The 26380-nt window shown below is 57.7% G+C and overlaps 1 protein-coding gene across 3 annotated transcripts in view; it reads left to right on the forward strand.

Annotated features, from left to right (window-relative positions):
- Positions 1-26380, forward strand: part of DNAJB6 (DnaJ heat shock protein family (Hsp40) member B6) — a 63350-nt gene that overhangs the window by 31415 nt on the left and 5555 nt on the right. The window contains exons 6-9 of one of the 3 annotated variants that reach the window (XM_044246930.1): positions 7488-7619; positions 9272-9410; positions 9872-9942; positions 24561-24776. In XM_044246930.1, coding sequence (XP_044102865.1) covers positions 7488-7619; positions 9272-9410; positions 9872-9942; positions 24561-24776 — 558 coding nt within the window. Of the gene's footprint in view, positions 1-7487; positions 7620-9271; positions 9411-9871; positions 9943-24560; positions 25007-26380 lie in introns of those variants that run through there. The other 2 variants (XM_044246928.1, XM_044246929.1) reach the window with 2 other exon arrangements.

The following is a 26380-nucleotide window of genomic DNA, read 5'->3' on the forward strand; positions in this document are numbered from 1 at the left end:
GCCGAAGACGCAGCGAGTGAGGAGGACAGCGAGGTTTTGGATGTGATCTCCAGCGAGGAGCTGGATGTCTGTAGCGAAGATGAGCCCAGCGAAGGCTGTAGCCGGGGCCGGGGCGAGCTGCTCAGTGAGGAGCTGGAGTTTGTGTCCAGCGAGGAGGAGGCGAGTGCAGGGGACGCGGAGGAGCTCAGCGAGGAGTGTGTGGAGCTGCTGAGCGAGGACAGCGGGCCGGAGCCGGAGGGGCTGCCCACGGGCCCGTGAGCGGGGGCTGTCCCGTGGGCAGGACGTGTGGAATAAAACGTTTGTGCGTTACGAACCAGTGCCTGAGACCGTCCTTGCTCAGACAGCGGAGCGGTCCTGGAGGGAGCGGGCGAGTGGAGAAGGGGTGGGCCCCGGGAGGAGAGCCGGGGGCTCCCGCAGGCCCACGCGCACCTTGAGTGAGAAGCCTTGCGCTTCCAGGCCCGCTGGGTGGCCTCGGGCAGCCTCAGTCCCCCAGGCTTGGGGGCCGACAAGAGGAAACGGTGCCTCCTGGTCTTTGGAGGCCAGGAGTGTGGAACCAGGTCCTGGGAGGGAGCAGCTCTCCCAGCCCCCTCAGATGGTCTGTGCATGTCCGCCCACCGGCCCCCTCTGCGAGAGTGTCCCTGTCCAGATTTCCCCCTCCTAGGGACGCGGCACTCCTGGATTCAGACCCACCCACTGACCTCGTCTTAACCTCATCATCAGCAAAGACCCTGTTTCCTTCTGGAAAAGGTCACACTCAAGGGCTTGGGGCTTTGGGATTCCACACCATTTTGGAGGGCCACAGTCCATCCTATAAAGGAGCTTTCTCCAGAGAGTTGTCTGTATACTCTAGAAGCAGCCCCTTCTGGAAGGGGAGAGAAGGGGAGGCCTTTGAAGCGAGATGTGCCAGAAGAAGGTAGAGAAGGCAGAGGGGAGAGAGGCGCGGGTGCCTCCCCACTCCTCAGGGATGAACGTCCCACTCGTGTGTCCACGCACATGTCCTGGGAAAGAAGGCAGAGAGTAAGACTTGACAGTCCACGTGGGCACGTAACGTGTCCGGCTGGTTTCCAGCTCGTGCAGCTCGTGGAGCGGCCGCAGAGCCCGTGGTCCCGAGTGAGTGGTGGCCGCTGCCTCTGTGGCTGCCCCTCTGGCTTCCCCGCTGCTCCTCCTGGGAGGGACTGGCTCTTTGGGTCGTATTTTCCTGAAGAACGTGGCCGCACGTCCCTGTGCTTCCTTGGGAGCGCTTGCCCTCGGTGTGGAGCTGGCGTGTGGAAGCAGCTCCTCGTCGTCTGACGTTACGCTGGCGAGTGCGGCGCCTCGGCCCTTCATCCTCGAGCCCGTGCTTGGGAGTGACCCGAGACGTGCCTGTGGCGCCGTCCGGGCCCGCCGCGCGCCCGCCGGGAGAGGAGAGGCCGGCTGCCCGACTCGGTGCTTCTGAGAACTCTTCCCGGCGGGGGAAAGCGGAGCTGACCCAGGCTCGTGTGCAAGCCCGCGGCGGGGTCTGGCCGCCAGGCCCTCCGCGCGCTCTCGCTCTCAGGGCGGCAGCGCCTGCGCGGCTGTCGGTGCCGCGGTGTGCGGTGTTCGTAGTTCGCAGCCTCGCGTGGGTCCGTTTCCGGAGCCTCCGGGAGGGTTGGCTCCCGGTGTCTTCCACGTGGAATTTCCGTCCGTGTAGTTGAAGGAAACACTTCCTGGGAACTTGGAGGAGAGGTTCTGTGGCCGCAGCTGTGGGACAGCGTAGGGCAGTCGAATGGGGGCCGCCGACCCTCTTTCTTCGAGATGCCCCTGCTGCGTTTGAGGTTCTGTCCTGCGCCCCCCCCCGGCCCCCCGATTTTCCTGTGGCCGGGGCGGGAGTTGATACGTGAGGCCTGTGGGGGGAGCCGCTGGCACCGCACGCTGTCAGAGTCTCCTGCCCCGTGCCTGCGGTTTGTGCCTCCTGACGCACGCCAGGGCTTCCCGGTGGGGGGCTGGGAGCCGCGTCAGTCGTGGGGGACTGAGTTTGGCTCCCGTGCTTGAGTTTGGTGTGCGTTAAGGGAGGTCATCGACCGGTTCCTCCAAACTTGTGTTCACGTGTCGGATACTGAACCTTGGTAAACCTTAGGAAGGCGTATGGCTTTGAACGCTCTCGCGAAACTTTTTTCCATAAGGCTGTTGGCACGTGCGCGTGCGCGTGTGTGTCTGTAGTCCGCACTTCGTGCTCAATTACTCCACAGCGTTGAGGTAAATGTACTTTTTGTCCTAAGTGTGACCTTGTTACGCAGCTGTTGGTGAGGATCTTGCTGATTAGACTGACCCCCTTCAGGGATTTCCCGTTTCGGGGAGACTAGCAGGATCTCTGAGGTGCAGAAGGTGTGCTTGGGACACAGCCGGGGCTCCTGTGACCACGCTGGCCCACGGCCCAGACCTGCGCCTGTTTCGGGTCGCCTTGGTATCTCCCCGCTTAAAGATCCTTGTAGAGTCCGTGATGGAGCACGCAGCTCTTGCTTCCTGAGGTCTGTGTTCGGTTTCCCCAGCGAGGAGCAGCAGGGTCCGTGTCGACGTGTGCCTGTTTCTGACCGTGTATCCCTCTGTGAGGAGGTGGCGCTGGGAGGAGTCGGCCCGGGGGCGTGTGGCGTGTGGCGTGTGGCGACGGGCCGCTTCCGAGTCCATCTGCGCTCTGCGGGGGAGTCCGGCGGCCGTCAGGCTGGAGGAGCCAGGCTCCAGCCGAAAACCCATCAGGCTGCAGAATTCTTTCGCGGGGGAGGGTGGCCTTTTCTCTTCAGCCCTTCCGTGGATTGGACGAGGCGCAGCCGCCCGGGGAGCCCAGCAGGTGCCGGTCCGTCTGCCGGCGGCTGCGCTGGCTCCCGCAGAGACGCGCCCGAGAGCCGCGGGCCCGGGTCGCAGCGCGCCGGCGCCCTTCCAGTTTGCGCGTGAAACTCGCTCCACAGGCCGCCCCCGTCCGCTCCGGACCCGCACTCCTGTCCCCCGGTGACGACTTCATGTCACCATTTCCCTAACAGGACGATGGCTGTGCCGTGCGTGCCCGGAAACGCGCTCACCTTCCTCCCTCGGGAGCTCCTGAAACCCCGCGGAAGCGGCGTGTGCGGGGCCGCGGGGCGGGGCGGGCAGGGTGGGGGGGCCGCTTGCCCAGTGCGCGCGGGGCTCCCTGACCCAGGACCTCGTGCAGTCACAGGTGGTCGCGGCTGACGCTGTGAGTTTGGGGGTGTGACGCGGGCTCCGTTTCTGACGGCGGCATCGTGGACGCGTCTTCCCGCGTTCCGCATGTTCGGTTTTCTCTCACTTAAGTCACCGAGAGCACGTGCAGTGCGGGACGCGCGGCTCCCCCGGGCTCGCGGAGAGCTTGTCGGCCGCTGGCCACGCGCAGCTCAGCTTCTGATGAACCCGGGCTCTGCCGGGGGTGGGGGCGGCCCCTCGCCCCGCGTCGCTCAGGGTCCGTCCCTCCTGCGTCCGCGTCGCTCAGGGTCCGTCCCTCCTGCGTCCGCGTCGCTCAGGGTCCGTCCCTCCTGCGTCCGCTCCCGCTTTCCTTAGCCCCGAGACGCGTCTGCGGCGGCTGCGGTTCGTGTGCCCGCGGCGCTGGGAGCAGCCCCGTGCTTGGTAGCGCGGTGGGTCACGTTGTGTTGTCTTGTTACAGCTTTGTTTCTGAAACAGAAAATGTTTACCCTTAAAGGTGCTGCGTGCTCAAGACTTGGGAAGCACAAATGGGGTAAAGGGGGAGATAAGCAGCATTCGTCTTGCTACCAAAGAAGAATCCACTGTTCACATTTTCACATGCTGTGCTTGTGTGTGTTGCCGGAGTGTTCTCTTCTGCCTTTGTCTAAAGCCTGAACCTAACGGCCATTTAAATATGTACGTTTAAAAAGCTGTTTACCACTTCCACTTTTGGAAAGTCTGGTTATTTTCAGTTTTCAGTATATAATTAATGGTTTGAATTCTCTTAGTGCAGTGAAATATTTTCATCTTTGAGATGAGTGATTTCCCTGAAATAGAACTGCTGGGTTGAAAAGTTCTTAAAAATTGTCTGTAGTTTGGGGCTGAAGATTTTGCAAGGTCACGGGACATACTCCTTTACTGCTTTCTGAAAGGGCACAGACTAGTAACAGCCCGTGTAAAGGTTTGTCGAGTCTCACAGTGGCGGCTTTTAACAACATAGGCATGAAACTAAAAAAGAACGTGTTTCTTCATATCACCATGGCTGTTGTAACGAAGACTTTTCATTTTCAGGCTTAAAGTTTTGTAACTTGAATATTTGAAATTATGTCAAGTTTAATGAATAAAACAACTACCTGAATTGTCAAAAAACATTTAGGCTGTGTGGTTAAAAAAAAATAATAAAAGATTTTTTTAAAAGAAAAATACCAGAAAATGAACTTAAAATCCACTGGCCTTACTCCTACTTCTTCTTTTTCTTTTTCTTCTTTTTTTTTTTTTTAAAGATTTTATTTATTCATTTGACAGATCACAAGCAGGCAGAGAGGCAGGCAGAGAGAGAGAGGAGGAAGCAGGCTCCCTGCCAAGCAGAGAGCCCGATGCAGGACTCGATCCCAGGACCCTGAGACCATGACCTGAGCCGAAGGCAGAGGCTTAACCCACTGAGCCACCCAGGCGCCCCCGATGTCCATTTCTTAGAGCAGAGTCAGAAATTGCACAGTGTGTTTAAATTGCATTTGTACTGTTTGTTGCTTCACGTGGGTGGTGGAGGTCAGGGTGGCTCTGGCAGAATTGGGTACTGCATTTGGCTGTGGTTTTAATTGTACAGGGTGAGTCTCTCGGGAAATTCACAAAGTGTTAACTGGCTTTTTGTCACGTTTGTGATGGACTTCGTTCATACTTTGTTACAGTGGGCTGTAATCCCAGCCCCGTTTATGACGAGTACGTTATAAAGGATTTTCCGGAAAACGATCTTGTGGAGGCAGCATTTGCTGTGCAGTGCGGGAGTAGAGTTGCCGCACCGGCAGTGTGGGTTAGCTGTTCTCACCCGGTGCCCGCTGTGCCCCTACGTGGGTTCCTCGGGGGCTGGTGAGCCTCGTCTCCACCCTGGGATTGCACAGAGGCCTTCCCCCTCCTCCGGCACCTTCTCCTTCTGATCTTTGAGGAGGGCCCCAGTAACCAGTCCCTCTGAACGTGTCCTTCAGGGCCACCTTCCTGCTCGTGGCATTAGATAAAGCAGACCAGCCAATTTTCGCTGAGAACCGCTTTAAGAGGCCAAGACTGTGCCTGTGCTCTTTCCTTGGCCCTATTTTGAGCTTCTTGAAGCTGCGCCTCAGCCTTGCCTAGCCATCTGTTCTCACTTGGGGCGCTCCGTGCATGTCTGCAAGTCAGGGCCGAGTTCACCGCGAAGGTCATGTATGTCCGTGCACTTCGGTTGCATGGTGAACTCCATTTCCGCGTGGGGCCGGTGCTCCCTGCGTGCTCACTCGGGCCCGCTCGTCCAGCGGGTCAGAGAACAGATGCCGGTTCTGAAATTTCTGTGCGGGCGTGGAGCGTGTTCGTGGTTCTCTGGCATGCGTTTTTTTCTTAGTGTTCTTCAGGATTCCTTGTTTGATTTCATGCAGAGCCCCTCAATTTCCCTGAAAAAAATAGAACACTGATTAATTCACAGAACCACAGTGCACTTTTATTTTATTTGTATTTTTTTAAAGATTTTTATTTATTTATTTGATAGAGATCACAAGCAGGCAGAGAGGCAGGCAGAGAGAGAGGGGGAAGCAGGCTCCCTGCCGAGCAGAGAGCCCGATGTGGGGCTCGATCCCAGGACCCTGAGATCATGACCCGAGCTGAAGGCAGAGGCCTAAACCACTGAGCCACCCAGGCGCCCCCACAGTGCACTTTTAAAAAGTCTCTATAATTCTTATGTTTTTTTTAAATTAAAAAAAATTTTTTAAATTTATTTTTATTTTTATTATTTTTTTAAGATTTTATTTATTTATTTGACAGAGATCACAAGCAGGCAGAGAGGCAGGCAGAGAGAGAGGGGGAAGCAGGCTCCCTGCCGAGCAGAGAGCCCGATGTGGGGCTCGATCCCAGGACCCTGAGATCATGACCTGAGCCGAAGGCAGCGGCTTAACCCACTGAGCCACCCAGGCGCCCTAATTCTTACGTTTTTAATAGGTACCCATTGGTGGATAACCAAGAAAATATCAGGGCTAATCTTATTTTTATTTTCAGGAGAATTTGGTGTTTCTAACAGGAATGCTATGCCTATCTGTATTAGTAACTTTCTGTTAAAGCAGAACACGTCGTTCATGTCTGCCAATTAACCTTTATTCAGATTTGACTTTGACTAATCTTTTATAAATTTTTTTTTGAGATGTCAAGTTTACAGAAAAGTAGATGAAATTCTTAAACCCCGTGGCCCAGAATCAGCAGCTACTAAATTTGGCCTCACTTGCTATATTCTGTCATGTAAATTAATATTAAAATAATCCATTTTTTGGGGCGCCTGGATGGCTTGGTGGGTTGATGGCTCATCCTTCGGCTCGGGTCATGATCCCAGTGTCCTGGGATTGAGCCCTGCATTGGGCTCTCTGTTCAGCGAGCGGGGAGCTTGCTTCCTCCTCTCTCTCTGCCTGCCTCTCTGCCTACTTGCCATCTCTGTCAAATAAATAAATAAATAAATAAAGTAACATTAAAAAATAAAATAATCCATTTTTGTTATTTCTTAATCACATTGGGGAAGGTAACCCAGGTCCCATGGAAAACAGTTACCTGAGTGCGACGTTAGTCTTTGCATTGGTGTTCAGCAGGGACAGTGCCGAGTCGGACTCACAGGCCACACTGAAACAGCTCCTGAGAGCCCCTGGGCAGCTGGGGTCAGTTAAGTGACTGCCATGGGCTTCTGTCGTGATGCTGGGCTCCTTGCTCAGCAGCGAGTGTGCTGCTGCCCCTCCCTCTGCCCCTTGCACCACAGATGCACGCAGGCGCACTCACTCTCAAATAAGTAAAATCTTAAAAGGAAAAAAAAACTCCCCTGAGAAACTCTCAACTCTGGGTCACAAACAAGTTCTGGGCGGGTGGGGTGGGGTGGGGGACGTGCTGACCGGGAGATGGGCATTACGGAGGACACGTGATGGATTGAGTGCTGGGCGTCGTGTGCAGGCCATGAGTTCTCTGAAACTCAACGGGACACCTGTGTATGTGCTGACTTGAATTCAAGTAAAATCTGGATGCGAGAAAAAGAAGGAAACCCCGGCTTCTTGTGTGAGTTTGGAGAGCACATGGGGGATCCCGGTTTTCATGTTGGTTCCGTGGAGTGATTATATCAACAGTCTGGTTATTTTTTCCTTAGTACATTCTAGCTGTGGTTGAATTAAACGAGCAAGTAAAGCTGCTGGTTATTCGATGAACTTGGTGGTTCTGTGGACCAGCTTTGGTCCAGCGCCCTGACGAGTCTGTTCTGATGGAGTAATGTGCTATGAGGCGGTGACCTGTTTCTCTCCATTGCAGCTCTGCCATGCAAAATAAGCTGAACTAAAACTACCTTTGTTTGTTTCTAGAAGACCCATTCGAGGAATTTTTTGGCAGTCGTAGAGGCCCCCGTGGAAGCAGGAACCGGAGCACAGGGTCATTTTTCTCTGCCTTCAGTGGATTTCCGTCTTTCGGAGGAGGGTTTCCGGCTTTTGATTCAGGTATGAAACCCTTCCATCTGACTTCCGGCCTGTGGCCAGCGTGTGTGCCGTTCAGTTTTGGAAGGAGAGTCTGTCCTTCTGGTTCGCGTAGCAGTGTACATTTGTGGTGGTTTTCTGTGTACCAAGTCCGTACTTAGTAACCTGCATTTTCCTCTCTCAGCTTCCCGAGAGTGTTTTACTTGAAAATCCACTTCTCATCTTACTACCAAAAGTCAACATTTCATGAAATTCCTGGTTAAAAGAAGTCACTTGATTTGGGGTAAATAATTGTGAAAAATCCCACAGGTAGACAATCTCCCTGAAACCTTTTTTGTCTGAGCTCCTCGGTTGCTGTAAGAACAAGAGTCTTCTGGGAGGGTCCAGGCTGAGGAGACGAGAAGGGGGCTCTGACCCTGTGCAAGCGTCCTTGGCCACGCAGAGTGCAGCCCGAGGGGGTGACTGCGGCCTTGCCCTACAGCGGCCGGCAGCTCGGTGGCACGCCTATGATTCTTGAGTGTGAGCCCCATGCTGCATGTAGAGATCCTCGAAAATAATAAAATCTTTTATAAAAAAAGGGCAGCTCATCAACCGGAGTACTGTGCATGTGGCCTGATGTAGTTACGTATTTTACCTGAAAAATTAGGATCTTTTCTTTGAAGTTCGTATAGCTTCCCTTAACAGAGGAGCTCTTGTATCTCCGGGTGCTCTGACTTCTGTGTGAATCGCTGCGTGGTAGGCGTTGGCCGTGCTTGTTGGGGGAAGCTCGGACTCAGGCCGCCTTCCTGTCCCACACGCTGCCAGCACCGCGCAGGCGAACGCGGGTTCACTGGCGTGTGGACGCACAGGGCTGCCGCACACCCTTGCCTGCGGGACCATGCAGTGCGCTGCCGGTGAGTTTGCTGAGACTCGAGGGAGAGTCCGAGAAAACCAGTTGAATACGTCAACCAAACGGTGCTTCACTGAAGAAATGTGTGTTTCTGCCACGTGTGGATGCAGACCCTGTAGCAGCCCTGCAGTGTCTCCTGTGCAGGGGGCTGGGGATTTGCCCTGGCGTGAACGTCTTCAAGACGGACAAGTGGAAATAAGCTCGGAAACACGCCGGTCTGCTTCAGAGATCGGTTTGCTCTTGTGGGACTTGAGGAGGTCGGGGCTTTCTGGCCTCCGGTGTGATCGCCGTGATTGAGAATGTTGTGCACAAGTGAATTATGTGGGTCCGTACTTTGCCAGTAAGTGTTCGCAGCTAAACTTGTGCTCTTTAATAACTCAGAGGTTCACCCCTTCGCGGTCACACTGCGAGGAGAAGGTAAGCAGGTTGGCTGTGGCGTCCTGCGCTGGCGAAGCCGCTCTGCTCCTGCGGCCTCCCCAGGCCCCTGGCCTCCTGCTCCAGCGTGGTGCGTGGTGGCGGCCGGCCCGCTGTCGCCAGGGTGAGCCGCCAAAGCGCGCAGCAGAGTGCTGGTGGGGAGAGGGGAGAGGAGACCGCGTGGGAGAAGGGGGGGCGCCTGTTGGGCCCCCGGCCTCCAGAGGCGCACGTGCCTGCCCCCCTGGTCCTCGTGGTTCTGGGACCGCTCCGTGCAGGCAGCGCTCCTTGGTTTGATCCGTTCTCCTGGTTTTCATCACACTTGCCTGGCACCGGTGCTGGACAGACTGGTCCCTGATCTTCTGTTTTCCTGCAGGATTTACTTCCTTCGCATCACCGGGTCACGGCCTCACTTCATTCTCGTCTGCGGCATTCGGCGGTAGTGGGATGGGCAACTTCAAGTCCATATCGACTTCTACAAAAATGGTCAACGGCAGGAAAATCACTACAAAGAGGTAAGGTGCTTATAGGTGCTTCTACTAAAGTGGCGCCGCCTGTCTTCGGCGGGCGCTTGGAGCGTGCAGTGCGGTTAACTCGACACCGGGGGCCTCCCGTGTCTGAGTCCGAGCTTTCCCTCTGCACGGCTGCTTAGTGTTTCTCCAGTGGGGGTGGCCTCTGCGTGGAGCCACGTTGAGAGCGTGTGACAGCGTAGTGGCCGTGCAGCTGGAGAGCGCAGTTGGAGGGCGGAAGCCGCAGGCCGTCCGTCCTTGCAGAGCACGCGGGGACGCAGCTCTGTCTGTCGGGAGGAATGCACTTGAGGGAAGAACCGTCGTCAGTAGGTTGCTCTCCCAGGGTTCGTGACCTTCAGCAGGAGCGGTTTCCTGGGTGCCGGTGGGAAGGCCGCCGTTTTAAAATAGGCAGGTAACGTTCCGCGTACGGAGTCTAAAAAAGGTCTGCGGTGCATTGTGTCTTTCAGAATTGTGGAGAACGGTGAAGAGAGAGTAGAAGTTGAAGAGAACGGCCAGTTAAAGTCCCTAACGATAAATGGTAAGGAGCAGCTGCTGCGCTTGGATAACAAGTAACTGGGCCCGTGCGCGGCCGGAGCGCGAGCAGTAACCGCGCCGCCGAGGACCGGCACGAGCGCTTTTTTGGGAAGATTTCACACGAACTCCACTTTCAGAATAACGTACCTAGTCTAGAGTATTTATACAGCTCGCCGGAGCCCTGTTTGTCCTAGACCTTTGAGTTTCTTGTTGGGACCACATGATAGGACCATTGTTTGGGGGTTTCTGTTTTTGGTGGTTTTGTTTTTTGTTTTTTTTGTTCTGTTTTGTTTTGTTTTTGGTTCTGTTTCGTTTTGTTTTTATTTTGTTTTCTTGTCTTTAAAATTGTTGTAAATCTCTGTATGCACTTTGCTTTTTTATTAAACGTAATCCAAGGCGGCCGTGACTCTTTGATACACTAACACCAGCACGGACCTGCTTCCCATTGTGTTTGAAACGTGAGCCGCTAGAGTCCGCCTGCTGTGAAGTTAACATTGCCAGGATGAATCTTCCACAAAAATAATTTCAGTTCTTCTCAGTATTTAGTAGTGAGAGATATTAATGCAGTAATGGTGATACATTTCTCGTTTAATAATAAATTGAGGATGTTTTTCTAGTTGTGCATGAATGCTGCAACTCAGTAAGATTTGACAACTGTTTAAATATGTAATGTTAAGCTTAGGTTACAGTAAAGCTGGTAAACTGGGTCTTTGTCATTTGCTTTAAAAAAAAAAAAAATAAATGCAAATGTGTTTGGTGCATTCTTTCCTGAGTGGGGCCTGTAGCCTTCTTGTGTCCGTGTATGATTTTCGTGCCTGGGCCTCCGGTGTCCCTTCATCCCTGTGCCGTCTGTTCCTCGCGGCGGACGCGGGTGCGAGTGACCTGCGCTCGTCTCCTCAGTGTTTTCGGAGGGGGTGGAGGTTGTCCTCTGTGTCTCCTATAAGGACGAGCAGTTCACTGAAGCCTCTCCTGTGGTATCGTTTTTATGGGGAAGGAAGAAACAGCTCTGCAGATTTTTCATTCTTTCCAAGTAGGTTTTAGTTCTCTAGCGTACGCTTCATGCCGACCATGTAAAGACGTGATGTGCCTGGCAAGGTCATGGGGTGACGGAGATGTGAACGTGAACAAAACCGAAGGTCGTTTGTTCTTGGACGTGTCAAATCTGCCCCAGTCAGCAGTGACGACTGGGATGCCAGCCACAGGGATGTTACACTGGACATGCTTACGTTTGAACGCCCCCCCACTCAGCTTCGTTTGGGTAAGCATAGGGTTTTGCCAGAAAGACAGGAGGACCAAGGGGGTAGTTCCTTCATGACACACAAGTTTCGGTCTGTGCAGGCCCAGTTGGAAGGCATCTGGGAATTGCCCAAGTACCCTAGAGTCTTTACAGAACAGACCTGTGTGTGTTGAAAACAGTATTGTAGAAAATCTCACAGAAAATATAAAAAAAAAGCAGGGCAAAATGTAGTGTAAATTCTTACTTTATTTTTTTTTTTTAAAGATTTTTGTTTGACAGAGATGAGTACCAGCAAGGGGAAGCAGCAGGCAGAGGGAGGGGGGAAGCAGGGTCCCCACTAAACAGGAAGCCCGGCTCAGGACTCGATCCCAGGACCCTGGGAGCATGACCTGTGCTGACGGCAGCTGCTTAATTGACTGAGGCACCCGGGCGCCCCGTAGTGTCAGTTCTTTTTTTTTTTTCCCTTTAAAGATTTTATTTATTTATGTGAGAGAGGACATGAGCGAGGAGAAGGTCAGAGGGAGAAGCAGACTCCCCAAGGAGCTGGGAGCCCGATGCGGGACTCGATCCTGGAAGTCCAGGATCATGACCTGAGCCAAAGGCAGCTGCTCAACCAACTGAGCCACCCAGGTGCCCCTTAGTGTCAGTTCTCCGAGACAGCTGAACTGAGGGGAGCCATGGAAAGTGCTGCAGCGTCTGGAGAAGAGAGGCACGGAGACGTGTCACACGGAGAGGACGCTTGTAAGTTCACAGACCGAAATTGTGACCCCAGAGAGCCCATTTCGGTTTAGGCTGTTAGGGTGGATGGTTTCTCTGTTCCGAGAAACTGCAGTCAGTACCTGGAACCGAACAGACGTGGCACTGACAGTTGTCGTTAGAGGTGGGTGGGGTGATGGGCTCGTGGGGACATCGGGCTCCTGACGAGACGTCCTGGCTAATCTGTTAGAGCTTCCTGGGGGGCGTCGCGCTCAGCCGTGGCCTCCTGTCTGCGGACCTTCGGGGGTGGCCGAGACTGTTGGGTGCACCTGGCAGTCCGCTCTTCCCACCATGCATGGCACAGGCAGGAGGTTCCGGACTTCCAGGGCCTTCCTGCCGAGCTGGGCAGTGCTGTTCATCGGCAGTGGGGAGCGCGGCGTTCGTTCTGCACTGGTGGTGTGGAGAGCGAGGTTCATTTTGTGAATCCGGGAGCGGGGTGGGGAACTGCGTGTCACTGAGGACGTGAAGTCGTCTCTTCGAGCCTGGGACGACGAACTGCGGCCCTGCGCACGCGGCAGTGGTGCTCACGCGAGGACGTGCCAGAAGACGTGCCCGGCGAGCTTGCAGCGCGGGCTCCGTCTGCTGGTCGGTCCCCACGCGCTTCGGTGTTTCTGTAGCCTCGGGGACCTTTGGGAACAGGCCATGGGGCACCTGCGCTGACGTGCCTGTGCCCCAAGTGCACGGTATGTCCCGCTGGTCCTGTCCGCTTTGTGCTGCGTAGCTCGTTTCGGGGCGGAAGTCTTCCCACTCCGGACGACGGGACAGCGCAGTCCTGATGGGTGCCGGGCTGCTCTTTCCCGGGACCCCGTGCCGGTCCCTCAGTCTGTCGGCTCGAGCTCCGGTGCACTTGGCTTCCTCTCGCTGTCCTTCGCTGCTCAGAGGATCCAGAGGCGAGTTTGGAAACTCAGTCACTACGACGAGGACGATGACGAGGCTCGTGGCCGCGTGAAGGGTCATTTGTCTTTTTCCCCCTTTTGACTTTCCTTGAAGGGCAAATTGTAGAAGTCCGTGCAGTTAGCTTTGGGTTTATTTTTTTTTTTTTTTTTTTTTTAAAGATTTTATTTATTTATTTGTCAGAGAGAGAGGGTGAGAGAGCGAGCACAGGCAGACAGAGAGGCAGGCAGAGGCAGAGGGAGAAGCAGGCTCCCTGCCAAGCAAGGAGCCCGATGTGGGACTCGATCCCAGGACGCTGGGATCATGACCTGAGCCGAAGGCAGCTGCTTAACCAACTGAGCCACCCAGGCGTCCCTAGCTTTGGGTTTATTGAAGTGACTCTTAGAATCTGTGTACCTAGTCTGCTGAAGTCTACCCCCCCGCCTTTAAAAAATAACTCTATCCATGTATTTGAAAGAAAGCACACAGGCAGGAGAGAAGCACACAGATGGAGAAGTAGGCTCTCCACGGAGCAGGAGCCCAACACAGGGCTCAGTCCCGGGCAGATGCTGGGCTGAGCCACCCGGGCACCCCAGAAGCCTGTTCTTGCAGAATGGCCGAGCTCCAGGGGAGATGAGACCGCATCTTCCAGTCATTTGTCATTTCTGTTAAGCGTCTCCTAAAGGTTTAAAACTTCTCCTTGGTTACGTGGCTCCTCGCTGTCATGCCCCCTTCAGGGACTGCTGGCCTTTGTTTCCTTTGAAGCAGTACGTAGTTACTGAAAGTATTTGTACTTCCGCAGAAGCCAGCAGCTGTTTGTAATCGGCCGTGTTGCTTCTCGGTGGTGGCGGGAGGCGCCTTCAGCATGTTCAGTGTGGCCTGGAGGTGCTGGCTACCTTCTCTGGTGCTTTTCAGGCAATAGTTTCTTAGTAAATTGAACACTTGATGCTGTGTGGGCAGGAGGGGTTGACCTCTATGACCCAGTGGCTTACATTTAAAGAAAAAAAAAAAAAGGTTCTAACCAGCTCGTGTGTGTCTCTGGTCAGTAACTTGGGTGTCGGGCAGGTAAATGATGCAAGGCCTTCAGGAAACGTAGACCTTCGTTTTTCTTCACCCCCATCTCCTGTGTCTGTATGGGCTGTGCAGTGCTTCTGCTTTAATTTAATTTTTTATTTTTATATAATTAAAGATTTTGTTTATTTGACAGAGATCACAAGTAGGCAGAGAGGCAGGCAGAGAGAGAAAGGGGAGGAAGCAGGCGCCCTGCCTAGCAGAGAGCCCGATGCCGGGCTGATCCCAGGGCTCTGGGATCATGACCTGAGCCGAAGGCAGAGGCTTAACCCACTGAGCCCCCCCAGGCGCCCCTCCCTTTTGATTTTAGATACATTTCCCAGTCTGGTCATATGGGGACCTTTGTTGTTGCTTGGTCAGCTGTGAGGACGCTGTGGTTCCGTGAGCTGTAGCGGTTGCATTAATTAGACGTAGACCTCGGTGGTAAGTATGGTTAACAGTTGGGATGGTGAGAGGCCAGATGCTTTTCCTTTTGCTAAATTAGTTCCTACATCTTGACATCGAGAGGGTCAAGGAGGGAAAGTAAGAACAGTTCTTAATCGTATCAGAAACGGTCATAGTGATCCCTGATGTGTGGAGACCAGGACTAGCTAGGACTTCAGAGTCTCCCTCGCTGGGGCAGAGGCGGGCGTGGGCACCAAGAGGCCCATGAGCTCACTGTTTGTCCTTGGGTGGCACATGCTTTTTCTTGTCTCTGTGGTCAGGCAATCTCAGACTCCCTGGGTGGATGAATTGTTCACGGGGGAGCCCCCAGGGGACGATTGGTCTTTGCCCTCGTGTCTGAGCGTTTAGAAAACGGAGGACTCTCTTCCGAGTGCACGCGTCCAGGACGAGAGGCCCTTTGGGTGGCACCACTGCCGGCGCTGGTGCTTGAGGAAGCAGCCCGGCATGGCGGGGGCTGTCCCTCTCTGGCCGTCCTTGTTCGTCTGGGACAGCACCGTTCCGCGCTCCTTCATGCCAAGTAATCTCGAGGTGTGGTGTGGCAGGCTTGGGGCTACGTCTTGGTTGAACATTTCTCTGCTGCGTGGACCCGAGTCGTAAGGGTCCGTTTCAGAGTCTAGGAAACGGCAGTGGGTTCCGTACGGGATTGAGGCGTGTGGGGGAGGAGTGACTGGCCGTGGTGCCCTTTCCCACCCCACTCTCCTCTCTCGCTGACCGCTGGGGGCAACATCCTGACGCTGAAAGCGTTCCACACTTGGAGAGCAAGACACCGGGACATAGGCCTCTGTGCGCGAGTGGCAGGGAGCCTCGCCGAGGGAGCTCGGGGCGGAGATGCCGCCGAGGTTGGGACGGCTCCTTTGTTCTGCTGCTTGGGCAAGACCAGGTTCCGGCGGGTGACCCAGCCCCAGAGCTGGTGCGGCGGGGGCGGTGGATCGTAGCGCGTTGGGTGGACGCGGTCTTTGCCAGAGGCAGCCGGGCGTGCTGCCGGGAAGGGCGGCCCGCACAGGAGCGTGGCTCCCGGCACCTTCGCCCTGCCCGCCCACAGGCCCGCGGCGGCGCTGCGGTTGTGCGGTCTGATGCCTGCGGGGGCTTGTTTCGCAGGCGTTGCCCCGTTTTGTTTCCTGCGTAATAGGGTTCATGGTGGTTTCTGAGGACACGGAGGCCGGCCTTCCTGGTCGTAGATCACCCTTCACGTGCGGACCAAGTCATCGGCTGTGTTTCTTTCCTGAACAATTTTTTTCATTTTTAATAGTGAACATATGTATTACTGGTTTCGGGGGGGGGTGGTTAGTGACTCATCAGTCCTATTTGATTAACAGCCACTTCTCCTCCCCTCCCGGGCCCTCCTTTACCACCCGGTTACCCCATCGGCCACCCCTCTCGGCCCGCAGCCCCCGTGTGTTCCCAGGACTTGAGATGCTCTTACTGTTGGTCTCCTCGGCTTTTGTCTTGTCTTGCCTTCCCTTCTCTGTTCATCGGACTGTGGGACAGTTTGTCGGTGGGAGGTGCGTTTCCCGAGAGGACATTAAGGACCAGTGTTCTCCGGCGCTGACGGTGTGTGCCGCCGTGTTGTGAACACCGGATATCCGGTGCGCCACACACTCAGCACGCGAGCAGAGGACTCGCAGAGTCGGGCCGGCAGAACGCGGGTGTTCCGTTGCCTTCTCCTTCAGCGGCCGCCTCGGCGAGCTCGCCCCCTTCGCCCCGAGCTGGCGGGGGGTGTGTGCCGAGGGCCTCATGAAGCCAGGCTGCGGGCCGCTCCGCCTGTCCCCATGTTAGGGATGTGCTGCTGCTGAGCCCGTACCGGAGCGGATGGCCTCCTCCCTGAGCCCGCGGCGTTGCCTGGTCGCATGCCAGGACGCGCACACGCGACCCGCACACCGTCTCCCCCCGTCTCCCCTGAGCCACGGCCTGCGGACCGTTGGCGGGTCCGCACCAGGCCTCCTGTGGGCGTCTTCATACCTTGTCCCCTTAAGGCGGCTCGGGCTTGACCTTCGGTTTGATAGCTTACATCTTCCGCAGACGAGTTTTCTCTCATTTTCTTACTCTTTCACTCCTCTGTTTAGGTCTTTTTGTCTCTTTAGCTTTCGTGGAGTGTTTCTGCTGACAACCGCTTTCTCCCAGAGGCCTTTCCGTTTCCTCGTGTCGTTTCCGGTGGACACACAGCTCTTCTGGGACGCCTCTTCTTTAGGCCTTACTTTATGCCGGATCACCTTGTGTGGGCTGTAGTGGTTGCTGGAAAGGGCACCTTGTTCCCAACCCTGTCTGGCTGCTCCTAAGGGCTTGGAAGTGAAAGGCACAGTCCGCTGAGGTACCCACCCCTGTCTGATTTCCTTATTAGTTTTCCTTTATTATCTCACCCGAGTGAGAAAGTAAGTTTTATATTGCCGTCTTGTCCAGTGGCTTCAGTGTATTCTTGGTTCACTCTGTTTCTGTTTTTTTTTTAGATGCAGTGGGGAGGGCAGAAGAGGAGGGAGAGAAGGGTTTTTTAAAAGATTTTTATTAGAGAGCGAGAGAGCAGGAGCATGGAGGCGGGGTAGGGGGAGACCACACTCCCCACCGAGCAGGGAGCCCAGTGTGGGGCTCAATCCCAGGACCCTGAGATCACGACCAGAGCCGAAGGCAGACACTTAACCTTGCCTGAACCACCTAGGCGCCCCTTGGCTTACTCTTTTTTAAATAGTATCAATCTTTTATGTTTTTCAAAGATTTTGTTTTATCCCTCCTGAGCTGGGAGCCCGACGTGGGGCTCGATCCTAGGACCCCAGGAACATGACCTGAGCCGAAGGCTGATGCTTAACAGATTGAGCCACCCAGGCACCCAAGGACAGATTTTTTTTTTTTTTTAAAGATTTTATTTATTTATTTGACAGAGATCACAAGTAGGCAGAGAGGCAGGCAGAGAGAGAGGAGAAAGCAGGCTCCCTGCTGAGCAGAGAGCCCGATGCGGGACTCGATCCCGGGACCCTGAGATCATGACCTGAGCCGAAGGCAGCGGCTTAACCCACTGAGCCACCCAGGTGCCCCCCAAGGACAGATTTTTAAAGAAAGACTTCCTTGGCCCTTCCCTCGTTAGAGCACTCCGTCGACCAGCTGCTGCCTTCCCACTGGCCACACCGGGGTTGGACGTGGGGTCGAAGCGCTCCGCTTCCTGAGCAGCTGGCCTGGGGCCGACTCAGGCAGGGCAGAAGCACCTTCACGTGCTGTGCGCACTGACAGAGGCTCTAATGTTCATTGTGGTTCTCTGTGTCACCGCGTTTTAACATGAAGATGTCCCCTGGTTTTGTTTTAAATTTCCTTTTAAAGAGAGGGTCAGGGCAGTGTTGCTGACGGGTCGCATTCACCGCTGGCACGAGCGGACGCAGGCCTGGGCCTCGTCGGGCTCCCCAGCGCAGCCATGGCGCATGGGAGGCACCTCCTGGCGCTGTGTGCCCTTTCCTCGGGTGGGGTTACAGTCCCCGGGTTGCCCCCGGTGTGGCTTGCTGAGTAAAACAGCTGTAGCAGTTCCTGGGCACATATCTTCATCTAAAACAGATTTTTGAAAGATGTAACAGATAGCAGGATTTCACAGAGGGTAGAGGAACTGAGAAGAGACTGGAAAAATCAGATTACATGAGTATGTGAACCTGCAGAAATAGAATGTTTATTCTGCTTTATGATGAGCCTGTTCAAGGTTTGTTTCAGTCAGTGCCTGCTTTGTCACCTGTCCCGTCTCCGGGAGGTCCTGCTTCAGAGCGGTGCTTACCGAGGACTGTAGGGCCGGCAGCCGGCCCAGCAGCATGCTTGGGGCCCAAGGGCTCCTTTCCCAGTTCAGGGGACACCCCCCGCCCACCATGCCCACGCTGGTCCTGTCCTCCCGTGGCTCTGCTGCGACAGGAATGGGGCTGTGTGGCCCTGAGACCTCCGGCAGGATCGCTGCAGGGTCCTCGGGGGTCGGGGGGCGGCAGCGGGTGGCCGCCTCCTTCCTGCACCGCTCTCCTCCCGACATGGTCCTCCGTCTTCTACCATTGCGTTGACGCAGGGGTCGGCAGCGCCCTACGGTAAGGGCTTCAAACGTGACCCTTGTCCCAGGATGGGCCCAGCTCTGGGGAGGGAGGCCCAGTGATTCTGGATGGATCCAGGTAGGCCAGCCACAGACGGGCGTGTGAAACTCTAGCTCGCGATCCTGTGTTGTCTTCCGTTTCCGGCTCAGGGTCGCCCTCCAGCCAGCGGCTGCCATAGGGTGCGGTGACAGGATAATCCCAGCGGCTCGTGTTCCCGGTCCTGCTGGCTTCACTGCTGCCGTGACCCATTCTGCCGGGGCTGTGGGGTAAGTGGGATCCAGCCCTGTCCCACCCCCCACCCCTGCCCCCAGCCGCTCCGCAGGGTTCCTCCTAGGAGCTGCGTGTGTAGTCTCGCTGGGAGACCCTTGTGCTTTCAGGAAGCATCCGTGGCCGCCCCCGCGATCTTCAGGCGGCTGCCCGCTGTGCAGCTGCAAACACCGCACGGTCGACGCCACACACGGGCTTTGAGGTCTTAACAGAGGCCTGTCGAGGACCCACGCCTGCCCGCTAGCCACGGGAGAGGCGCCTTGGGCCAGGCCTGGCTGCGGGGCAGGTGGTCGTGTGGGGCAGTCGCACTGAGGAGGTGCGGTGCGGTGCCTTCTGGCACCTTCTGGCCTTGGCTTCAGCCGAAGTGCTGGGGGGAGCCGGCAGCACTGGGCCTCAGGGTGCAGCTTCCTTGCAGACTGCTCCGTCGTGGCCCCTCGTGTGGGTCACGGGCCCCGCGGCCCAGGTGGCACACTCCGCGCTCTCCCTGGCCTTCACCCCTGATCTGGGTTCCATGTTCTGCTCCCAGCACTACAGCCCCTCCCTGCCAGGGCCTGGGCCCTCCTGTGACTTGGTTTCCCTTCAGGTGATTGGCCATGGTGTCTGATTACTCGGAGAACTAGTCCTTGCCCCCGTTAGGGAGCAGGCACGCCGGTCTGCCTGCCCGGTCCTGCTTGTGTGTCCCGGTGTCACGTGTCCACCATTTGCTGGCTGGGACGGAGTCCTTGTTGAGACCCGTGCCCGGACCCCCTCGGTTGACCAGACGCCCGAGGCTCTGTGATGCGTCTGTTCCTGGTTCCCGTCCCAGGCCTCTCCGTGGCCGGTGTGTCCTCCGTCCCAGGCCTGTCCCGGTCTGTGCCGCTCCCTGTGCTGTTCTCCCGTCCCTTCCTGCCCCCACTTGCTGTCGGTCCTCGGTGCCGTGCCCCGGCAGAGCCTGAGGTGGGTGGCACTGACCTCGTGGTGGTGCCGTGTCCTGTTAGCGTGCGTCCCACACTGGTCTCCTGCACCGGCACAGCCAGGCCCTGATGCTTGACTGAATCTTCCGATGGGCCGTGGTGTGTTTTTGGATGTTTGTGTCCACTCCCTCTGGGTGGGAATACTCCGGTTTCAGTGAGTGTGGCCCCTGCCTTGCCCGTGTCCCTGCCGTGGAAAAGCAGTCACCACCGAGGTCTCTTGGATTGTACTTATTTGGGGAAAAGTGATCCTGTTATTTCTGGAGGATTGTTTTCATTTGCATGTCATCAAGCTGGACCGTGTCTGGGCTCCGTTTGGGGAGAACAGGGAGGCGTAAGAGGGGGGCCGGGGCCGGGGCCGGGCCCCGCCGCGGAGCATTCCTGTCATAGCTTCCTGGTGACTTCAGTGCGCTTTGGCTCGGGAGCCTGGCAGAGCATGTCTGTTTTTAAATCTTGTAACTTGGTGCTGGGGGCAGGACCACCAGTTCAGGAGTCTTTAGTTTTCCAAATGGAAACGGTGCTCGGACTCTGTCAGCAGCAGGAAGCTTCGTTCACGCGCGGGAGAAGAGGCGGCGGAAATCACAGCGACATAGTCCATTGCGCGTGGGTCGCGGAGCTCGGTGCGGCTTACTGTTCTCCAGGTACTTGGTGTGCGCGTCGTCCGGTGCAAACCAGTCCACTGAACTTGGCTGCCGCGTGCTGCGCGCCACAGAGGGGAGGGTCTGGTACTTCACGAAGGACAGAACATCTGGAGAAACCCGTTGAAGCAAAGAAATAAAACGTGGCTTTCCGCACGTGTGGCGTTGGGTCTGGGGGGTGACGTACGGAGGAGGTCGGCGGGCTGGCTTTAGTTCAGAAAGTCGTCCGTGCCGCCGGGACCCCCGTGCATTCGCAAGTTGCCTGCGGGTGGGCTTGCCCAGGCGCCCCCGAGCGCCCAGCAGGGAATCAGACCTGCTCTCCTGTGTCCCTGGGCTTCCGTCGGCACCGAGGCCGGAACAGTCGCTCTGAAGGGGGGGCGGGGGGCGGGCGTGCTCTGGCCCAGGCGTGTTGGCCGGTGCTGCCGTTGGTGCTTGGGACGGTGAACGGGACCGCTTCGAAGCTGAGCTGAGGTGAAGCCGGGTCTGTCGCCGCAGCACGGACCCTCAGAAGCTCCCTATTTCGTTGCTACAAGGTGGGAGCAGTGGGGGCCTGACCTGCCCCTTTGTAACCCAGTCCATTCTGGTACGGGGCATGGGGTGTCCCCCTTCCAGACGCTCCTCCCTCTCCTTCCCCCGTCCCCATGCCTCTGGGTCTGCGCGGTGAGGGGCATCAGCCGGGGGACTTCCCGCCCCTCTGCAGGGACCAGAGCCCCTGCCCGTGCTGTGGGCTGTGCGGCGGGAGGGAGGGCACCACGGTGCGGGGGCTCTGAAGGGTCCGGTCCGGTGTAACGCCGTCGTCCTTCAAACCAGCACTTGTGTCCCCCTCCTCAGTCTCGAGGTGTACATGCCCCCGACGGAGATGGGGGCCTCCTGGTTTCACAGGCCTGTCGAGCCTCTGAGCGTGGTGTGCTCGTAGTGGGCCCGGTGAGTGCTTGATGGGGTCCGTGGGACGGAGCCCTTGCAGGTCGTTTCCAGCGAGGATTTTGGGGTAAGACCATGATTTAATCTTTGCTTCTCATTCCCTTCCTTTATCTCCTTTCTCTGAATCATTTTTTCTGGTGTTTGAGACACTGTCCAGTTTTGTGGGAATTTTGTGGGGTCAGTGACATGATGGTCCTTGCTCCAGACCCGAAGACCTCAGGAGCTCTTGGTGGAGTGATGGGCCTGGGGCAGCATAAAGGTCACTGTGTCCTCTGTAAGGGTTGACTGGGGGGCCAGGAAGACAGTGACGTGTGGGACAGTAGGTGCTAAGCTGCACGCCTGAGCACTGTTCATGTCACGGGCGCTCTGGACCCGACCGCTGAGCTCTCGGCCCTGGCCGCCCACCCCGATCACGCGCTGATGGCCGCTGCAGGGCCCGCACAGTGGGGCTCAAGGGAAGGAGCCTCGTGGGCGTGAGGCCTGAGTGCAGCGGCACTAGGATTTGCTGGGGAGCACGGGAGACAGACACCGACCTCTGTTTGTAGCCGGTGGGTGGGCTTGGGCACTTGGGACAGGAACCTCATTCCTGGGTCGCCCCGCGGGACCCCAGCTTCCTGTGCCCTCCTGCAGTCAGGGATGTGCTTGCCTCCTGCACTCTGAGCGTGTCCGGATCCCGGAGACGTGGGAGACGTGGCTCCTTCCCTGCATTTGTGGGGGGCAGGGAAGCCTGCAGCGCGCACGTGTTGTCTGTCTCTCCGTACTGAGAGCGCTCCCAGACTCCTCGTCGAGCTTGACATCTTAGAGACTTGGGGATTCTAACCACACAGCAGACCTAGAACGTGACGCGGCCCTGGAAGCCGGTGCGCGTGCCTGTCGGCCCGGGGAGCGTGATGGGTTTAGCGCAGAGAGGCCTGGGTGCAGGCAGGACGGCCCAGGCCTGGCGCTGCTTCCCCGGACAGTGGCTTGTGCGGCCCTGTGGCGGCCTTCCACCTCGTATGACGGAAGCAAGGCCGGCGGTCTGCGCCCTGATCCGCCGCCGCCTCCTCCGTGGGGGGGCCCTGGGCGGCCGTGGCTGCAGGTGCTTGTGGAGGCGACAGGGAGGCCACCTCTTCTCTGACGGGCGCTGGACTGGCGGGCTGGGAGCGCCTCGGATCCGAGGACCCCTAGGTGCGGTAAGTAAGCGGGGATGGGCGTGGCTCCCCCCATGTACCCCGGTCCCGGTGCCCCTGCCACGTCCGGGCCGGCCGCCTACGAGGCCAGGCACTTATGGGGAGGTCCGGACCATGTTCTGAACTCGGGCTGACGTGTTCTTCAGTCCCATGGTTGATCACAAGGTGTGGCACTGGGAGGCTGGGAGGGGCGGCCCGTTTTCCTTCTGGGGTCCCAGCTTCCTTCCCAGGTGGAGAGCAGGCTGAGCAGGGCCCTTGGAATGTTCAGGGCGCAGAGCTGGTCCTGGTGTCTGGGCCACCCCGCCGGCCACTGCTCTGGTGCCCTGGCCACAGGCCCCTCCCTGTGTGTGCCTGGCCGCCAGGCGCCCCCGGCCACTGAGGTCCTGGCTCCCTGCCCTCTACCCCTGCCACTGCACATTGAGGCTTTGAAGTCACGTCCCCGCCCAGCAGGGACCGCTGTCGCCCACTCCCTGGGGCCTTTGCCATGTATCTGGGAGCCATACTTCTGTCGTACTTGCCCCAAACAACACGATGCCTTGTAGCAGAGCACAGACCCCTGAAGCGGTGGGCTCCCCCTGCGTCCTCCCCAGCCTCGATCTTGGCTCCGTTCTAGGGTCTCCGCTGACTACCTTCCTGCTGCAGACGCAGGGTGGCCCTTGGCTGAGGCGCCCACCCCAGAGTGATGTGACTGCCAGGTCCGGGCGTCCCTGTCCTCTTAGTCCTCTGACTCAGTCACCAGCTCAGGTTTGAGTCGGAGACACCTGCAGCGCGTCCAAGGCCCTCCCCAGAGAGGTCTGCCCGGGCCCCTTGCGGGCCGCCGGGCATTCCCTCCCTCCGTGAAGGTCCGCCTGCGTAAACGACCCCAGAGCTGACACATGATCTAGGCCGGCAGGTGGGGCGTGTGGGCGGATGCGGGGCAGAACGGGATGGGGGCTCGTGGCCAGGCCTCACTGCGGGGCCGGGGGTCCGAAGGCCAGAACACGTGGAGGGCCCGTGTTGTGTCCAGAGCTAGGGGGATTTTCAGACTCACGCTGGGAAACCCGCCGTGCCAGCTGCGTGTTGCGGGCTGCCCCAAGACTTACTGCTTCTCTAATAATTTCTCTTCCTGGTGTGCGTTCGCCGCCTGCAGCGTGGCCATGACTGCAGTGGCCGGTGCTCCCGTGTGAGGGCAAAGGTCATACCAGGGCTCGGGGGCCGGAGCTGGAGGCTCCGAAGCTGATCCGGGAGAAGGGCTTCCGCGGGCTCCGGAGGAACGGAGGCGGGTGCGCTCTGCCCAGCGCCGAGCCGGGGCCCTGCTGTGAATGAGCGTGTGCCCGCACCTGGCACGGGAAATGTGCGGACGGCCCGACGCACTGCGTCTTGGGAAGTGGAGCCAGTGCTGCTCTGACGGGCCGAGCGTGCAGAGACCTGTGTGCTTGGAGGTCACGCCAGGAAGACGGTGGCTTTTCCGTGGGGCTCTGGTTCTACGCGCGGGTTGTCTGGCCATCCGGTGATGCTTTCTCCCCTCGTGCTAGATGCCCCCGTCCCTGTACGGGGCAGAGCAACTGCAAGGCTCAGGGAGCGGCCTCCCCGGGCTTGTTCCCGGGGATGGGGGCGAGTGACGGTGTCCTCTGCAGAGTCCACAAAGGGCAGCTTCCTCTAAGCTGCATGTCTGGCCGTCGAGAGCCTTCAGAGAACGAAATCCAAGATCTTTCAGGGGTCATTATAGCTTGTTTTCTGATTTTACTTATTGCGTCTAACGTGCGAAACCGCTTTCTGTTTCTACAAGGAGACACACACCTTTCCGAGCAGTGAGGACGGTCCCACCTCGGACGTGTCTCTGGGGTGACCGACGATCTGTGCGGTCCCGGCCTCAGCTCTCTGCGGGCAGGGAAACAGGCCGTGAGGTCCCACCTCCCGGCCAGCGGACCTCTCCTCCCCTTAGAGGGACAGGTTCTAGAATCCAGGCTGCCCGGCAACGGGATGGGAGCTGCATCTGGAGCCTTTTCCTAGCAGGGTGCTAACCAATTGGGTTGATCTTCGTGGAAAGTCTGGCCCCCACTGGCTTTCAGTAGGCCGTGTGCTCTCCTGACAACGTGTGAAGTTGCTGGTGTGCCCTGAGCCTGCCCACCCCCCCGCCCCCGCCCCGAGGTTAAGGTCAGGCCCGGATAGCCTAGGTGGTGGACTCCGCGTCTTCGTTCTGCAGAAGCGTGGAGGCCCCCGGACAGGTACAGAGAGGAGCCGTGAGCTGATGCCCGCCCCGTCCTGTGCTTGCAGGTGTGGCCGACGAGAACGCGCTCCTGGAGGAGTGCCGGCGCAGAGGCCAGAACGCACTGCCCTCCCAGCCCGCCGGCACCAGCGGCCCGTCGTCGAGGCCCCACAGGCCCGCCTCCCTGCCCAAACCCGAGTCTGAGCACGTGCGCGAAGAGGAGGACGAGCCAGGCCGTCAGCGGGCCGCCGGCAGCCCCTGGGACCCCTCCGTGCTCTCTGCAGGTGTGCAAAGGGAAACCAAAGCGGAGCTTCCCCGCAGGGACGCTGCCCCTCCCTCCCGAGACCAGAGAGGACCGAAATCGCTCCTGTGCTGTTGTGTCCTGACCTGAGCGTGGTGAGGCTGGGCGGGGGCGCGCCAGCGGCTGCTCAGAGCACAGCAGGGGGAGGAGGCCCCTTGCTCTCCGCTCCCCTCCTGTGAGATCCCCCAATTAAAACGGGGTGTCCGTCTTCCACGATGCTATGGAGTGTGTTGTCTTGGGCAGAGGATGACAGGTGCTGCTTTTACCTTAAATGTCCCTTTTTGTCACTCTGCGCTTAGTGCTTGAGCTCGAGCCGCTCACGCGGCCTGCGGGCACCCCGCGGCCTCGGTGCTCGGATGTCTTGCATTTGCTTCCTCACCCTGTCCTCCCCCTGCGCTTGGTTACAGACACAGCAGAGCCCCTGCCTGGCCCTCCTGTCACCCCTGCCTCCCCGGGGGGAGCTGGAGCGTCTCGGTCCCACCCTGGACGCGCTGGGCGTTCACGACCTGTGTCCCCAGAGCCCGGCTGTGCCTTCTTCTGGCTTCTCGGCTTGTAATTTCTCATAGAGCCCCAGTGGGGCTTTGAAGTGAGCTCCCATAGACGGTCCCGGGTTATTTCTGTGAGGACGGCTGTGCTGTGGCTTTGACCTGTGTTCTGAAGTCCTGGGTCGGGGGGTTTGAATTCTTGGTCGGTGTGACGCATTCGGGCCCATCTTTGTTGCCGCCACGGGGGCAGCACGGTGGCCGTCGTGTGCTGTGTGGTTGGGAAGACCTGCGTCCTCGGTCCCCTGTGTTAGGGTGACGTGACGGTACGTGCGAGGCTCAGTGTGGGCCTCAGCAGAACGCACCGCCGCAGCTGTCCCCTTCCTGCCCCAGAACTTTCTGTCGGACAGATGGCGCCTCGCAGCCCCTCCTGGTCCTCCTCAGGGTTTTGTGGAGGACGGAAGGAAGGTGCCACCCGCTTGACCGTGGGTGTCCTGGGGCTTCGAACCTCAGGGGAGTGTACAGGGGACACATGTGGCTCCCAGCTCCGCCTGGGGCGGGGCTGACACAAACCGATGGCCCCTAATGGGAGCCAATAGCCTTTTCCTGTGTAACTGAATGACATCTGGAGGGAGTCGGAAGGCTGTCTGAATTCAGAAAGAGCTCATTCTGCCTTGAATGGGCGTGTGGACATTTTCCCGGGATCGATTGTCAGCTCCTGGTACTGGTAGTCTTTGGGCAGGGGGCAGGCTTGTCGATTGTGTTTGCCTGAACGAGTCACTGTTAGGACGGTGATTTAGGGAGTCTGGTTGCAAGGACGCCATGAGCCTAGCCCCGTTCCCAGGAATAAGGTGTGCAGAGATGGGCTCCCTGGTAGTCTCCCTCGCCACATAGCCAGGCTCCCACGGCAGGACGGGGGCTGTCCGGTCCCCAGCAGAGCCGGCCCAAGGGGCACCTCCTGAGTTCAGAACGAGGCCCGTGCTTCCCGGCGACACTGCCTGTTTGCTCTAGAACCGAGACTCCGTCTGCCGAGTGCAGAAGGAATGAGCTGCTTGGAGAGTCCTGGGATCGTAGGGTTTTTGATTCTTCTCCCTGAAATCTAATG

This window comes from Neovison vison, chromosome 4 (genome assembly GCF_020171115.1).
Source record: "Neovison vison isolate M4711 chromosome 4, ASM_NN_V1, whole genome shotgun sequence".
NCBI classification, from domain to species: Eukaryota; Metazoa; Chordata; class Mammalia; order Carnivora; family Mustelidae; genus Neogale; species Neogale vison.